The sequence below is a fragment of the Molothrus ater genome, chromosome 2, assembly GCF_012460135.2.
Source record: "Molothrus ater isolate BHLD 08-10-18 breed brown headed cowbird chromosome 2, BPBGC_Mater_1.1, whole genome shotgun sequence".
NCBI classification, from domain to species: Eukaryota; Metazoa; Chordata; class Aves; order Passeriformes; family Icteridae; genus Molothrus; species Molothrus ater.
In genome coordinates, this window is record NC_050479.2 from 94,559,266 (window position 1) to 94,574,165 (window position 14,900).

The 14,900-nt window shown below is 46.9% G+C and overlaps 1 protein-coding gene across 2 annotated transcripts in view; it reads right to left on the reverse strand.

Annotated features, from left to right (window-relative positions):
- BOC (BOC cell adhesion associated, oncogene regulated) overlaps positions 1–14,900 on the reverse strand; it is a 54,884-nt gene that overhangs the window by 37,722 nt on the left and 2,262 nt on the right. The window contains exon 2 of one of the 2 annotated variants that reach the window (XM_036391948.2): positions 7,423–7,569. The exons of the other annotated variant lie outside the window; for it this stretch is intronic. Coding sequence (XP_036247841.1) covers positions 7,423–7,474 — 52 coding nt within the window. The 5' untranslated portion in view covers positions 7,475–7,569. The remainder of the gene's footprint in view (positions 1–7,422; positions 7,570–14,900) is intronic. 2 annotated transcript variants of the gene reach the window in all.

Below are 14,900 nucleotides of genomic sequence, written 5' to 3' on the forward strand. Positions count from 1 at the left end.
CTGGATAACTTAAGGGATCCAAGAAAATGGATGAAAAATATGCAAGTTTAGACATGCTGTGCAGTAAGACATGCACATGGAATTTCCAACCAGGTCTGCTGACCTCTCTGGGAAAGCATTCAAGATTGAACATGTCAAAAATAAAGCTGAAACCCATCACAGGCAATCCTACAAATGCACCTTTTGTCTACACACCCCTATTCTTCTATACCTCGTCCCAACAATGACACCAGAGTGACATTATATTAATTTCCTATAGATCAGACCTCTCTTGGCTGTCTGAAAGAAGTATAACAGACACAGGGCATGCTTCAAGGCCAGCACTGGATGCATCACTTTTCTATTAGTCACTGACCATGGATGCACCCACAGTAGTGATGGTATAACCATTCTTTGGCATGTTTGTGGCCACCTGCATTCTGCACAAGTGATCAAAAACTCTCATGCTGCAAAGGTGCTGGGAAGAGGAAGTTTGTGGTTCTGCAGCCCAAAATTACTGACACCTTTGTACCTAGACTGTGTTTATGTGTAGGAGGTTCACGGGGGGGTTAGGAAAGCTGTCATTCTCCTAGCTAGAGAAGGACTGTGAGAGATCAAAGGACCCAGAGAGGCTGCTGGTTCCAAAGAAAAAAGAGGCTTGCAGGTTTAGTTGTGATGAACAGTGACTCTGTCTGAGTTGACACAAAGGCACTTGATGCATTTGATGCATACAGCATTGGTTCACTCCAACTCTGAGGGAGGAGGGTGGCCTTCCACAGGAGAACTCCATCCAGATTTAAAAGGCTGAACCTCCATACTAAGAAACAGTCCAGTACCACAGACAAAAACCCTTGAGGCTTTTTTTCATCACGAGATAAATGACCTCTTCTAGAGTCCTGACATAAGTGCTCCAAGTATTTATAACCTGGAAGAGATATTAATAAAGAGGCAGAGTTGCTTTAACTTTCCCTTCTCTGCTCCCCTCCTGTATTCTCACCCTCAATTTGCTACTGTGCAACAGTCCTCGGGCAGTTAAATCAGCAGCCTACATGATGCAGTATTTAAAGCCCAAGGAGCTATAAACATGGCAGTAAATACATGCCTACAGAGGTTTTCTGCCCTCCATACCCTCCAAACTTGCAATTTTCTCACATGGGAGACTGGCTCAAAACAGACAGGAGGAACCAGTGCTATGACCAGCCAGTGGTCCCCAGCACAGCCACAAGCTACCTGGGGCTTGCTGCTGCAGTCCCAGCAGTGCAGGGCTCTTTTGGTCACAGGACAAGGTGTTTCCCAAGCATCACAAGGCAAAAGTGCTCCCTGTCCTGCAATGGGAACAGCTGAAGCAGAGTTCAGCACCATCCCAAATCTGACCAGGTGCTTCTGGCAGGGCAGGAGGTGGCACAGCAGTCCTAACCCCTGTAAGGAAACTGCTGATCTCATTTTTTCAACCACAATGGCACTGGTGTTGGACTCTCACTCATAAACAAGTGCAGACTGCTCATCCACTCCTTAGGGTTTCCAACAAGAGAACAAGCACCTCAGACCATTGACAGCATTTAGTCACAACAGTAGACTTTGGTTTGAGATCATTCACATCACCTGGGCCACATAGCACGACACCATCCCACTTTTGGTCCATGCCTTTGCTGTTTCCCTTGATGGCAGAAGTGGGTGAACAAAGGGTTAAGCTGGTACAGCCTCAAAAATCACTCATTCCTTTCTGAAGCAAGAACATCTTTGGCAGGGTCCCCATCTGGGAAATGACATCCTGCCCCCCCCTCGCGTCCCCCTGAACTCAGAACAAAGCACTGCACTGCCCAACATGCTCCTCCACTGTTTTTATCTTGGTCCAAATGCTTCTTGCGTTTCAACTTCTGCCAAAAAGAAATGCATAAAAAAATATAAAAAAGGCATGTGTGGGGCAGGGGAGAGGAAACAGAGAGAGTAGAGTGAAGTCATTAAAACCAAATCTTGATTACCTACCAGTGGTGGAAAAAGGAAACAGGGGAGAGAAGATTTTTCTGTTGTGATATGCTTTTTGAAGCTGAAATCAGGAGGCACAGAGGAGACATGACTTCTCCACACAATCCTCCACCTGGGACCAAAATTAACATGCTTTGCCTTTCCAGTCTACCATGTGCCACACCATCATCATCATCGGAGGAGGAGGAAGCATCTGCTTCCTCACGACAATTTCTGCCAATCACCACACACATTTTTTACTACTCTCACAGCTGTAGCTCTCACAGAGTTCCTGCAACCAGCACTGAGCCCTGCTGGCATAGGACTGGAGGACACAGCACAGCTGGCCTGCCATTTCCACCTTGATATCAAATACAAAGGTTTGGCCATTGCAAAGCCATAGGAAATCCTAGGGGAAATGAGCCTGGAGAAGATGGCTTGTGCATGCTTTGTGGAGTGGCTGGATGGGCCAAATGAAGAGTCCCAGACTGGCTCTGTCTCCCAAAAAGACAGACAGAAAAAATAATTAAAAAAAAAAGACAGACAGAAAAAATAATTTTAAAAAACTGCATTGGCTAAAGAAACATTTAAAAGCAAAACAAAAAACCCAGTCTGGTTTGTAGTCTGTAACAGCTGAACCCAGGGACATGCAGAGCATGTTTTTTGTTCCTTCAGTACAAAAGCCCTTGGTTTCCCTTCCTCCTCATTCCAGCATTTCCCCATTGGGGGTGTCAGAGACAGTTCAAGGCCTCCCAGTACTTCAGACAAAACTGGGTTTTGCTGCCCTTAGAACAAGTGACTGGGATCTAAGAGAACTGGGGAGATTTGGGGAGCTGAAGAGCTGCAAAGGCTAAACCTGCTGCCCCTGGAGGATGGCCAAATGGTCAACATCCCCATGACCTGCCACAGGCCAGTGCTTCCCTCCAGGGTTTGGCTTCCCAAGGTGTGACTTTGGCTTGCAGGCTGCATGGCCAGGCCACTTGGATTCCCCAGGGCTTGCTTGTGCTACAGCTGGTGCTCTGCAGCATGTCAAAGAGAGGGAGAGATTAACTCCTTTTTTAAGTATCTCATTACTATTATATTTTTAAACACAGCTGGTTGAAAATTTTTCAGCAGAGCCATAAATAAATAAATACTTTGAGGAAATTTCCTGTGATCTGAAAATTTTACTGACTGGTCTGGCCTTTATCAGATTATGTTCCCTCTCCAGTATGCATTAGCTCCACTTGCTTCTGCTTTCTCTCCTGTAAGGACCAAATCCATTGAAATATCTATAAAATATCAAGATTTCAATGCCTGTACTGTTTGATATTTTAACAACCACCCTCCTGACCAGCACAGCAGTCACATATTCATTGTGATCCCACCTGATGATTTTTAATTTTCCCTGCAATCAGAGGTGTCACCTGCCAAGACCCTAAGATCCAGATATTAAAAATTTATTAACCTGTCTGCAAAACACTTCTTTTCCTGCTCTTAGGAGAGAGATGACAGAACACAATTGGTTGGGAATCTAATGTCTCTGACAGGCTTTCCTCCTTCACAGATCATCCTGCTACAATGCCTCCATCATAGCTAGCTTGGTTTAGAAAGCAGTTTCTACAGCTGAGGACAACAGTCAAAATCACCATCTGTCATGACACCCTACATAAAATAAATAAGAAAGACAACACCACCCACTACCTCCTATTAGCAGACTGTTAAGGAAAGCAAACAATCACCCACTTCTGAAGAAGCCCAAGACAGGAGGAGCACTTCTCTTCTAGTCGGTCCCTGCCTGCCGGTGGCAGACAAAGCCTGTTTAGTAGTGTCTGTATGAGAAGCTGCTATTATATAAATAGCAAATAAAGTTCAGCTGAGAAGAGGTGCCCCAAGCGTGAGGTTCTGCACATGGAGCAGAGGAAATGCTTGCTCCAGAAAGGCTGCCTTTCTACAGTACTTCTCATTTTAACAGGATGGTTCCCATTTAAACCCTCTTCAATCCTGAAAGAGATGGCTTGGAGCCCCCAGCCTCCTTACCCAAATGCTAACCCACTCCTTGTAGCCCAAAAAAGGAAATAAATTCATGAACAAATAATTTCCAGTACTTTTTTTCCAGGCTATTGTTATGTGACTGCATTTGGAAGTAAGAAAGAAAAAAAACAAATACATGACTGTGGTCAGAGTCTGGCCTAGAACAGGGGAAGGAAAAAAAGAAACCTCAAACCCCAAACCCAATCCTTGTTTTTTATGTTTAGTCATTTTTGGAGAAAACTATAAGCAGTAAAAAGACCAGGAATAAACACTGACACCAGCTCCTGGGCTTTGGGGTTGACAACAGGAGATTCTAATCTATTCTTCCATCTATCAACGCAATCTGCTCAGCCTAAAACATTTTTAAAACCTAAGTCTAATATGCTAATAATCTAATTGAAGAAGTCTAACTTGTCTTCTGCTGCAAAGGACTAAGAAGCTTTTGTGTTGTGAATTGCTTTATCATTTTGGAATGCCTTTTCAATGCAGAAATCACCTTTGCTTAAGAGGTTTTAGCAAATGTTTCACAGGAAAGATCAGATGGCGTTCGCCTAAGACTCACCTAAGCAGCGTTCTGGGAGGACACAGCAAGCCCCTGACATTTGATTGCCTACAGGAAATATAAATCTAGAATTCTTTGGATTTTCCAAAAATCCTTATATTACCATCCAGTAAAGGAACATAAGGAGTATTAGATTCCTTTATTGTACAGAGACTCCTTTAAGAACTCAGGTGCTCAGCAAAAGCCATCCTCTGCCTCAAGGACAATTATCTCTAATTGCTTACAGGGACTGTCAACGCCTTTTTTGAGAAGGGAAATCTGTGACTGTCCCACAGCACTGAACACCCCCAGAAAAACCTTTCACTGTTCAATGCAAAGCCATATGTAGATCAGCTCAGGCAGTACCTACCCTCCAAACTGCATTAAATACTGTCACTTGCTACAGACCACAGTGCAGCATTAGAAGTGGAAAGGAATAAGGTCTTTCCTCTCCCTCTAGCAACTGTGAAAACTCACCTATCTAAGGGAAATACAATCTCAGAATTACCATTACGGAAATCATTCACCATTTCTTAACTTGGAAAATATAATAAACTCTTCCAGGAAGAAGAGCACTCAGTTTTGTGAAAATGCTGCTCCATAATTTTAGAATCCAGTTGTGCAGCTGGCACACTCTGCCCTGGGATGGGTAAAACAAGCTGTTCTCATATAGTCACATCCACAACGTGCTGCAGGATTTAATAGTTCCTCACGAGATAAGCTATATAAACATAAAATGTTAAATGGGACAGAAAGCAGCTTCAAGAATTCTCTCTGCAAGCACAACAGGGAAACAATTATAATTTCCCTCTGCATTTATTGCCAGCTGAAGTTTTTCTGTTTCTTTGCTTTACTTTGCTGATAACAAACATCTGTTGGGAGCATCCTTCCCTGTGCAAGAGACGAACACACCTATTGCAGCCTTTCGGGCTCTGTACTCAAGCAAAGCCTCTGGAGATCCTCCTCTGTAACAGCCACAGAAAAACCTCTACTGGTTTTACCTATTGACTACAAAATTCTTCCATGGAAAATTAGTCTTTTTTTTTTTGCAGCATACAAGTAGTTCAAGTAGTTAAGGAGACCCTCAGAAAAAACATGATGAGCTCTAGGAGAGATGGTCTCTTGAGGTCCCCCATATATGTCTAAGGATCTTATTTTAGGGTCTTCCTTCCCAGCTCTTGCCTGCTACCAGCTTTTACTTACATATTTCTTCATCAGAAAGCTCTAGAAGAGCAAATCACCAGGCTGCAAGATAAAGCTGACCATCTGTGGCTCATTAACAGCTTTTGATCCTTTTTGGCCTGGTTCCTACATGCCCCTTGCAGATGCCGGCAGCTCAGCACACGCCATGTCCGCTGCTTCCCTGGCTGCCTGTAAGGAGACGGGTCAGCATAAAACCCTCCAAGCCCGCAAAATGCTGTGAGATCAGAAATGCTGGTGGGGACTTCAAAATGCTGCCTTTGAACCCTTGAGCCCCATTCCACCAGCTGAAGGGAAAAAGGGAAGGAGAGACATGGATCTCACTTTGAGGATGGCGTTTCTCCAGAATAACCTGTGGGGAGGCAGCAGCCCTGCCTGTGTCTGCAGGCAGCCACCGTGCCCAGGCAAGGGCTCCTGGACCCGCTCCGACACGCAGTGCGCTGTGCTTGCCTTGGCTCGGCGAGGGCTGGGAGCATCTCTGCAGCAGTGGGCTGGTGCCTGGGGAGGCACCCCTAGTTGTTCCTTATCAGCCTTCCCCAAAACAAGTAAGGGCAGAGGCACACAGGATATGGCCCAACAAGCCTTTCTCAGTCCCAACAACTGCTGCTGGCAGCACTGGGACTTCAGGCAGAGAAGGGGAAATTAACGACAGAAAACAGGGAGAAAAGGGGGTGCAAGGACCTGGCAGAGGCACCTACATCCTTTGGGAGGCAGCATGCACGCAGGGAACAGGGCCACGCTAGAATCCTCAGCTGCAATCCTGTTCTCCCTTATCATTGCAAGGTCTGAGGCAAAACTGAAAGGGGGCTGTGTGCTGGGAGAGAGTAAGAGATTATACACTGTAAGCGTGAGGAGGGATGGGTGGCACAAACCCATTTTAATGCCTTTTCCATCCCATGCCCTGTCTAATTCAGCTGGACAGCAGTGAAGGCAGCAGCTATGTTAGGGCCTCTTTGCAGTCTTTCATGCACAGGGAGTGACCTGGGATCAACAAAGAAGAAAAAACTACAACTGTGCAGCCGTCTGACATCTCCCACCACTCTTCCTCTCCCAAGGCACTGACTGCAAGGGCACAAACACTGCATCTGAGATCTCCTCTGTAATTCAATTATTTAGCTTGCAGAGAGCAGATCAAAACACTTGCCAAATGGAGGAGTCCTGCTACAGATAGGCTCCTCTTCCTGGAGAGTAGAACAAAGAGTCATCCCTTCACTTAGACACAAAGAGCCCTTGGCAACAGTGCCATTAAAAACAGTATGTTTCAAAGCATTCCTCTGAGCAAAAAGCCTCTGACTGCAGTTCAGGCTGTTAATCAGACAGTAGAAGGGCATGGCCATGAGCAGTCCCCCAAGACCGTTTGCCTGGAGCTTTTTGCAAATGGATACCAGAAGAGGATGCATCTGAATCCCCATCCGCTCCCCCAAACAGTGCTCTAAGTCAGACAAGAAAGGAGGGGGGAAAGAACCTGCTCAGGTTTCACTGAAGCAATCCTATCTTCTTTGAGAGAGAGAGTTCCCAGTTAATGCATCAAGCCAAGTTTTGCTCATGTCCTGCCACTGGGGTCCACACAGTTGCTCCCTACTGGACTGCCTGCGCCTGTAGGGGTCAGATTAACACTCCCTGTATGTCCCCAGACATGGGCTCAGTGTGCTCAGGAAGAGCAGCTCTTTGCAACCCTGCTGTCCCTCCCTGCTGCTCCTGCACCTCCTTACAGTGTAAGGTACCTCTTTGCTGACCTGAGTATCTCCTCTTGCACCTGGGCACAATACAAGCCATGGACTTGGCCTTAGCAGCATCTGTTAGAGCTTATTCTTGGCTTGTGCACTGCAAGGCAATGCCTCCAGAGCAGGAGAAGCACAGTCCCAGACCCCCTGTGGAAAGAAGGCACAGAGTATTTATGTAATGGTACGGTTTAACTTGAGATTGCATGCTGCAAGCAAAACAGCGTTATTACACTGGCACTCTCCTCTTCCAGCTACCTTTCAAAGCACGATGCCACAACTGAAAACTGGCTGACAGGAAAGAATTAAAGACATAACTGGCTCCTTTCCTTTCCCTTCAGCCACAAGCTCTTGCTCTCCACCTGCAGCTCCCCAGCTCTGCAAGATGTACTGCCTGCCCCAATGTAAGGCATGCACAGCAGCAGGATGGTACCAACACCACCTGCAGTGCCAAGTGCCCCTTTGGGAAATCACTCACTGGAGCACATGTAGCCACTGATGTGAGCTGAAAGCTAAGGAAGATGAGACTCTGCTATGACAACTCAGCTTCAAGGCAGACAACTTTCAGTCAGGGTTTACTGACACTGGACTTTGACCTCTTCTGAGCAGGACACAGTAGAAGATGGAACATGAGACTGACGATCAGGCATGGTGGGGTCTGTACTTAGCTGCAGTCCTCATCTGCCGAGTCACTCCAAGGTACATGTGTCATTTTCATGCTCTATTTTTATCTCCTCTTTCACATTTGCCTCACTGTTTTGAATGGGAATGTAGGAACAGTCTCCCACTACAAGTTAACACGGTATCTGTCATAGCTGTGTCTCAACCTTGGTTAAAACTTGTAGACACAACTGTAATACAAACAGTAATTTAGGTTTTGGAATATGGTGATGGGGGAAGATGGCATAGCAGGCCTTTCTCAGGCTTTAATCCAGAGAGTCAAGAAACCTGTACTTCAGTGCTAAAACTATGCTAAAACTGGGTTATACTCACATTTTTGTGGCTGATGAAATTTGCACTTGTTTGCTTGGTCACTAGTTTGGGAAATTTTTTTAAAGGTAGTTTTTTCAAGTGGCTCAGAGGTTAGGGATGTCCAAAGTTATCCCCAGGAGAATATAGGGTCAGGCATCAATGATAAACACAGCCTGCCACTCGCTCTTGATGTTGGTGTCTTTGTGCTCCTATTCCCTTCTCCCCAAACCTGCAGCCCAGGCAATTGTGAGAAAAACAGGACAACTGTATATTTAGCAACTATGTTCCTGCCTAAATTGCTACATAATGTAAGTAGCAGACCCTTCCTTCCAGAAAAGACCATAGGCTTCATGATGTCATCAGCAGGATCCCACAGCCTGTATTGCACATTTCCCCACCAGGCAAGCACAGCCAGCTCTAGTGGGAGCTGGAGTAGACTGGTTCCTGTCCTGTGAGACACAGGGCTGGCTTGTCTTGCTGTAGCCATGTAAACCAGATCATTCTTCCCTCAGGCTTCCTGAAACTGGCTCCCTACCTCCCTACCAAGAGGTGACTAGGATCAGCAAACACACCCAGGCTCCAGCAGCTCCAGCTCTGTACCTTGGTACTGACCTCCCTTTCTCAGCATCCATCATCAAACTAATGGGCTGCATGCTCATCTCTCATAGCTGATCATGATCCCAAGACCTTCCTACTCTCTGCTGCCTGGGCAGACACCTCTGACAGGATCTGGAGCTGGGGTGACAACAGCTGAACTACTCTTGCAACATTTAAGCACCTCAGACACCCAGAGCAGCAAGGTCCTCAAAGGCAACCAATCCTTGTGTGGCCCTGGACTCTTTCTCTATGGCATTACAAAGGTGTTCAGGCACAAGCTGGCACAGAACCAGGAGCTCAGCTCCTCATCTGCTGGAAAGTAGACATCTTTTCCCTTCAGGCCAGTCCCAGACACCCCAAGGGTAAAGTCGGAGTGACAAAATGTGATGATGGACACATCTAAAGCAGCTGGCGTACCTCTCTGAGGAGCTCTTCATGCACCAGCTTCTCCCAGGCTTCTCTGGGAGAACAGCTTCTCTCTTGTCTCACCCTACAAACCTCCAGCTGCAGAAATTCCTGACAGCTACAAGCCTGATACCCTGCTTGGCCAGCTGAGGGGTATGGAAGTCCCCAGAGGGACTCAAGAGCTAGTAGATATCAAGTCCTTCTCCTGCAAGGGTCCCACAGCTCTGCTGTGGTCTGGCTAGCCATGCCCAGAAGAAGTTAGTAATGAGGTATTCCTCACTGGATTCAAACCCCATTGCAACTGGTGAACTGGGGCCATCTTGTTCTCTTTCTGCCCAGATAACTCTGGCTTAGAAGCTGCACTTCAACTGCTTGCAAACCAGGTTATGTGCCTGAATAGCCACTAATGAAACAGGGTGCCTTCCATGCAGGAGTAGGTGGTCAGGGCTAATCTGGGCAGCTGTTACACTGGTGACAGTGGGACCATCCCATAAACCTACCAAGCGTGACCCTGTACTGAAAAGTGAAGAGGGGGAGCTGGTCTCAATGCACAAGTCCCATTGACTCCTCACTGTATCATCAAAGTTGGCCCAGGTGTTTTTGAAATATCCCACCCAGCATGTTTCTGAAAACATATCTTGACACTGAAACTCAAACCCAACCCTTCAATCTGACAGTGCTTGGGTTTGTTAAACAAGCAGCTTTCTTCTGGAAAAATAAAAAACAAAAATCATATGCCCATCACCATTCAGGGTTCCCAAAGAAATCTCTCACTGACAGCAGCAGGCTCTAAAGAAGCTGGACCAGACAGTCCTTTTTACCACCCATGGTCAACAAATAGCAGGAATCTTCCTGCTCCAGCAGGGACTGCCATCCAGAGAAGTGCTGGAGCAATGAAAATGCTCTCCACATCAGCTACACCTCAGGGAGCAACTTGGGACAGAAGGCACCAGATTAAATTTCTTCAACATCCAGAACACTATTGGCTTCCAAATAATTGTCTATTTGTGTGCGTGCATGCCCAAGAATCCTCACTCCATGGTCTGTCTTTGTGCCAGCATACTCCCAGCACTGCGACTCTCTAGGGACAAGGCCCATACTTGTATTCCATCTTGGCTTTGGCTCCCAAACACTAAGGTTTCAGATTATGTTTTAAAAAACATTTTCTCTGGCAACTGGGCTGTTAATGGATGTGATGTTTTTGCTCTCGCCTCCTCCCCACCTTTAAAAGCTTGGCACTAAAGGGCTTCTTTGAAGATAAGGCCAAATTTTCAATTTAAGGGGAGGAACTTCATAAAGTAGACTTGAAGGGATGGAGAGGAGAAGGGGAAAAAATAAGAAAAACAACCAACCCTGGAGCCACTTAGTGTGTTGAGATGTACGCTGTACAGCACATAGGATTACAATGGCCTCTCTGTACCACCACTGGCTGGAGCCAGAAGTTCACTGCAGCTGCACTGCTGCTACCTACTCCAGGCTCCCCGAGGGTCACGCTCAGAGAGGGCCTTTGCTGTAGCTGCACACCAGCCTGCCCTCCAAACCAAAAGCATCCTGCACTCCCTACAGAGTCTCCATCCATCCAGCAAGCAGAGGCACACGTCCCCAGAGGCAACCATAGGAGCCGCCCACTGGGTTGTCAGTGCCACAGGAGGCTCTCTGCTGACACCAACTGTGGTCCTCATCCAAGAGGTTTTTGAGGGCCAGCAAATCTATGGTCTCTCTTGATCTCCAGCAGACCTATCCTCAGCACCACAAGGAGGCAGGGAAGTGCCATTTACTTTTGCAGGTGGAGAGCTGAGGCAAAGAGCAACTTGCCCCAACTTGGGGGGGGATCTGTGGTGTAGAGGAGAATCAAACGCAGCTGCCCTCACATCCCAGGCTTGCACCCTAAAACACTGCCATCACTAAGCAAGGTGGCTGCTCTCCCTAAAATTACCAGGATAAATTACAGTGACATTACCAGAAGAAGCTGAATTTTGCAAATAAATGCTGTATTCCAGGCCAATGTATCCATATTTGAGGTGTATTTCTCAAAGACTACCTCACTACGTTTGTATTACCACAGGCTTTCTAAACCACACTAAACTCAACACATTAATTCACTGGGGTCTGTCTAACCTGTCCTTCTGTCAACTAAAAGGAAAATAAAAAGTAACCTCATTCTGGTATTTGAAAACTGACAGTTCTGACAGGAATCTTTACATCCTTTTCCCTTACACTCATGATTTAAAGAACAGCAGAAGGACATATATCTGAAGGCAAACTGATGCACAGTCTTCAGATATACAAGCTTGTTCAGACTCGCTGACATTACAACCAGTGAACACATCCCTGCACTTGGCAGGGCCCTGGGTCTATGGCTGTGCATGAAAGTACAACCTGCTAGCTAATCTCTCTGCCAGAGTGGACGTGAGAGAGCTGAAATGGTATTGCTGCTGCAAGCCTCGGGGTGAAAAGATTTACTGCCTTTGCCAGGCACAGAAGTTAATGAAAAATGATCGCTTTCCAAAACACCATCTGGCTTTCACACACACATCTAGAGACACCACAGCCCAAAACCTCCGCAAACTTGACAATGGTGGGTTTCCATAGGGGCAGCATGTTGCAATGTGCTGTGGACTTTGCCCAGCAAGCCTCCAACACTCTGCAAAGGCACAAGGCACAGTCACCATCCTCACATCTAATGGCTGCTCAGGGAAGATGACTGGACACAGGGCAGCAGCCTCTCAAGAGCAGCAGAGCAAAAAGCAAGGAAAAAGTCTGGCTCTCACCTCTGTGCTGGCACACTGCCCACAAGGAGGGCAAAGAAGCTCGAGCACGTCCCACACGCTCCCTGATGCACATTTCTCTCCATCAATGCCACTAGAGCCAAAACAAATTGGCACTGCCTCTTACTCAAAAGCTCTTACAACACACAATGGCAGCGCTCAGAGCCCCTCACAGCACCCAGTCTAGATGCTCCACTACCAACCCCATCAGGCTCCCATCCCAGAGCTGAGCCTCCCATCCCATTTGTCCTTTTGCAGGGAAGAGAGGCCATTTTAACAAAAGGAGCATGTAACATCCTCGGGGTAGGGATCTATTGCTCCCTGTTTAAGCAAGGAGCAACAGCTTCAGAAAGTTCTGCACCGCCTGCAGCAGCTCTGGGACTGTGTAAGCACCAAGTGGTTTCTTTTCCCTGCAATAAATATCCTTCTGAGCTTTTCAACCAACTTGCTTCCACTGCATCCATACTCCTTTTGTCTTAGCTTCCCATGGACACTCAGACAGCAGTGTTGCTGGAGCACACGCTCCTGTGGAGAGATTTTAGAAGACTTACACACAAATATGCATACAAAGCAAATTTTGAAAGCTTCCTTTTCTGCAAGCATTCCTTCCAGAGAACTGGCTTCAAGCACTGTGTTCAGCCAGTGAAGCAGCAGATATGATGTCGTATGATTTGGAGCCAAGGGGAACTAAATCCAGCATCAGGGAACAGAAAAAGAAGCATGCAATACCTTGCATTGAACAATTTCCCAAAGTACATTTAGAAACCTGAAGAATGATATTCACCCCCATTCCACCTAAGGACCTGCAATTCATTTAGTCATTATTCACCTTAAATTGTTCTTGTGGCTTAGGAACTGGAATACATAACAACTTCTTAAACTGAGACTGACCACAGGAGCACCAGAACATACAGCAGCAGGTTTTTTCCCTCAGGATGTTTTCAGTGTAACCAGAAACAGGAAGTCTCCGAAGATTTTGCAAGAGAACTTTTTCCTTGTGGGATATCCCATCCTAGCTGCAGAATTCACACTGCAGATTTTTAGCCCGGGAGGTAACGGTTTAAACCAAGAGACCTGCAAGCCTTGGTCTATAACATGCCAGTATTAATATATCAAAGTCACCTCTGCACATTAAAGAAGTCCAAGGGAAATGTGCCTCATGTCTCTGAGGCACTCGGCATCAGATATTAAAATGAACAACCCACCATTATTTACTGCCAAAGGAACTTTTGTTAACCTCGAGTTACCTCAGCCTACTGCTGCTGCAACACCTTGCAGGCTGAGTGACTAAACTGAGCCCAGCTAGCTAAGCTCAAGTCTCTGAAAACCCACCTGCCGGCCAGCCTGGGCTAAAACAACCAGCATGGTCCCCAGCATACTTCCCCTGTTATTGCTCCCCTGCTCCATGAGGCAGACAAGGTGGGGTGCTGGGAGACAGCCTGCCTTTGCCTGGGAAAAGAGTGATTTTGGAGGCACAGAGGTGCCTCTCCAGCCGTGTGCCAGTCCTGAGGAGGCCCAGCACAACAGAGAGGGTTCTCCCCATACACCTGAGTTCTGTCGTGAGAGACATTAGAATAGGTACAGGTCAGCTGGCAAGAGCCAACATAGAGAGTAATATCTGCCCCACCTCCCAGTGCTCAACCCATCAGCACAGGGCCCAGTTCCATTTTCTGCATGGGAACAGTAAGGCACAGGGCTGTGGAGAAAATTCAAGCTCATAATAGGGCATGTTGTGCATGGGCTGAAGACCCAGCCCAAACACCTCCACTTCCCAACACAAGCTTCCAACTGAAGTGCCTTTCCTGTCCTGTCACCCATGTTCCCTCCCACAACCTGGGTAGAAGAAGCAATATTTGGTTTTTTCCTATGCTTGTTATCAGATTGCAAGGTTTCTGTGCTCCTAAGGGCATGTGGTTCAGGAACAGGCCAGGAAACACTGGCAGGTAGATCTGGCGGTGTTTCAGTCAAGTGTTTCACTAACAATCACAAGAAACTACAAAAAATCAGGTCTGCCCTAAATGAGTAACTTTTCTTAACTCAGGAAAGGGACTTTCTCCACTGCAGCACTGGGGAGTATGGGGACAAAGCAGGCTGCTTGCTTCTTAGCCCCACCTGTGAGGCTTCTTGCTTGGCAGGAGGCTCCAGCTGGCTCCAAAGAAGCAATTCTGCTGGCCCTCGTGAGCCAGGAGGAGCTGTACCAGCATCATGAAGGTACTGCAGGGCTTGGTTCTGAAGATTTGGAGGTATCTGTCTGCTGTTAGTTTTGAGGACATAGCAGAATTGCATGCAGTGAAGTGGACTGAGCAATGATTCACCTGTCCTTCAATGGAGCAAACCTCCAAGCCAGGAGTCTCACACTCTGAGGGCTGGAAAGACCTCTGCAAACACCAGACACTGGGTTTCACTTTGCAATCTCAAAGAACCTCTCGCTCTGTGCTTCTGTATCATGTCAGTAGAAGGCACAGAAAGCTGCTTTCTTCAGACTTCAGGGTTACATAGAACTCATACAACTTACATGTTAGTTTGGAGCACACACATGCAGAATCATGCAGCTCCAATGCTTCTTCGTTGTGCCAAGCAGAGAAGAAATGTGTAGATTCTTGTACTGGAATATCTCTCAAATAAAGGTCCTGTGGGTGTGTGTGTATGAGTGGGAGAAAAGTGACCTTGCCTTTCCCAGATGCACAGAACCTCTGTGCACCGCTCAGCTGAACCTGCCTCACATTCCCCAGCAGGAAG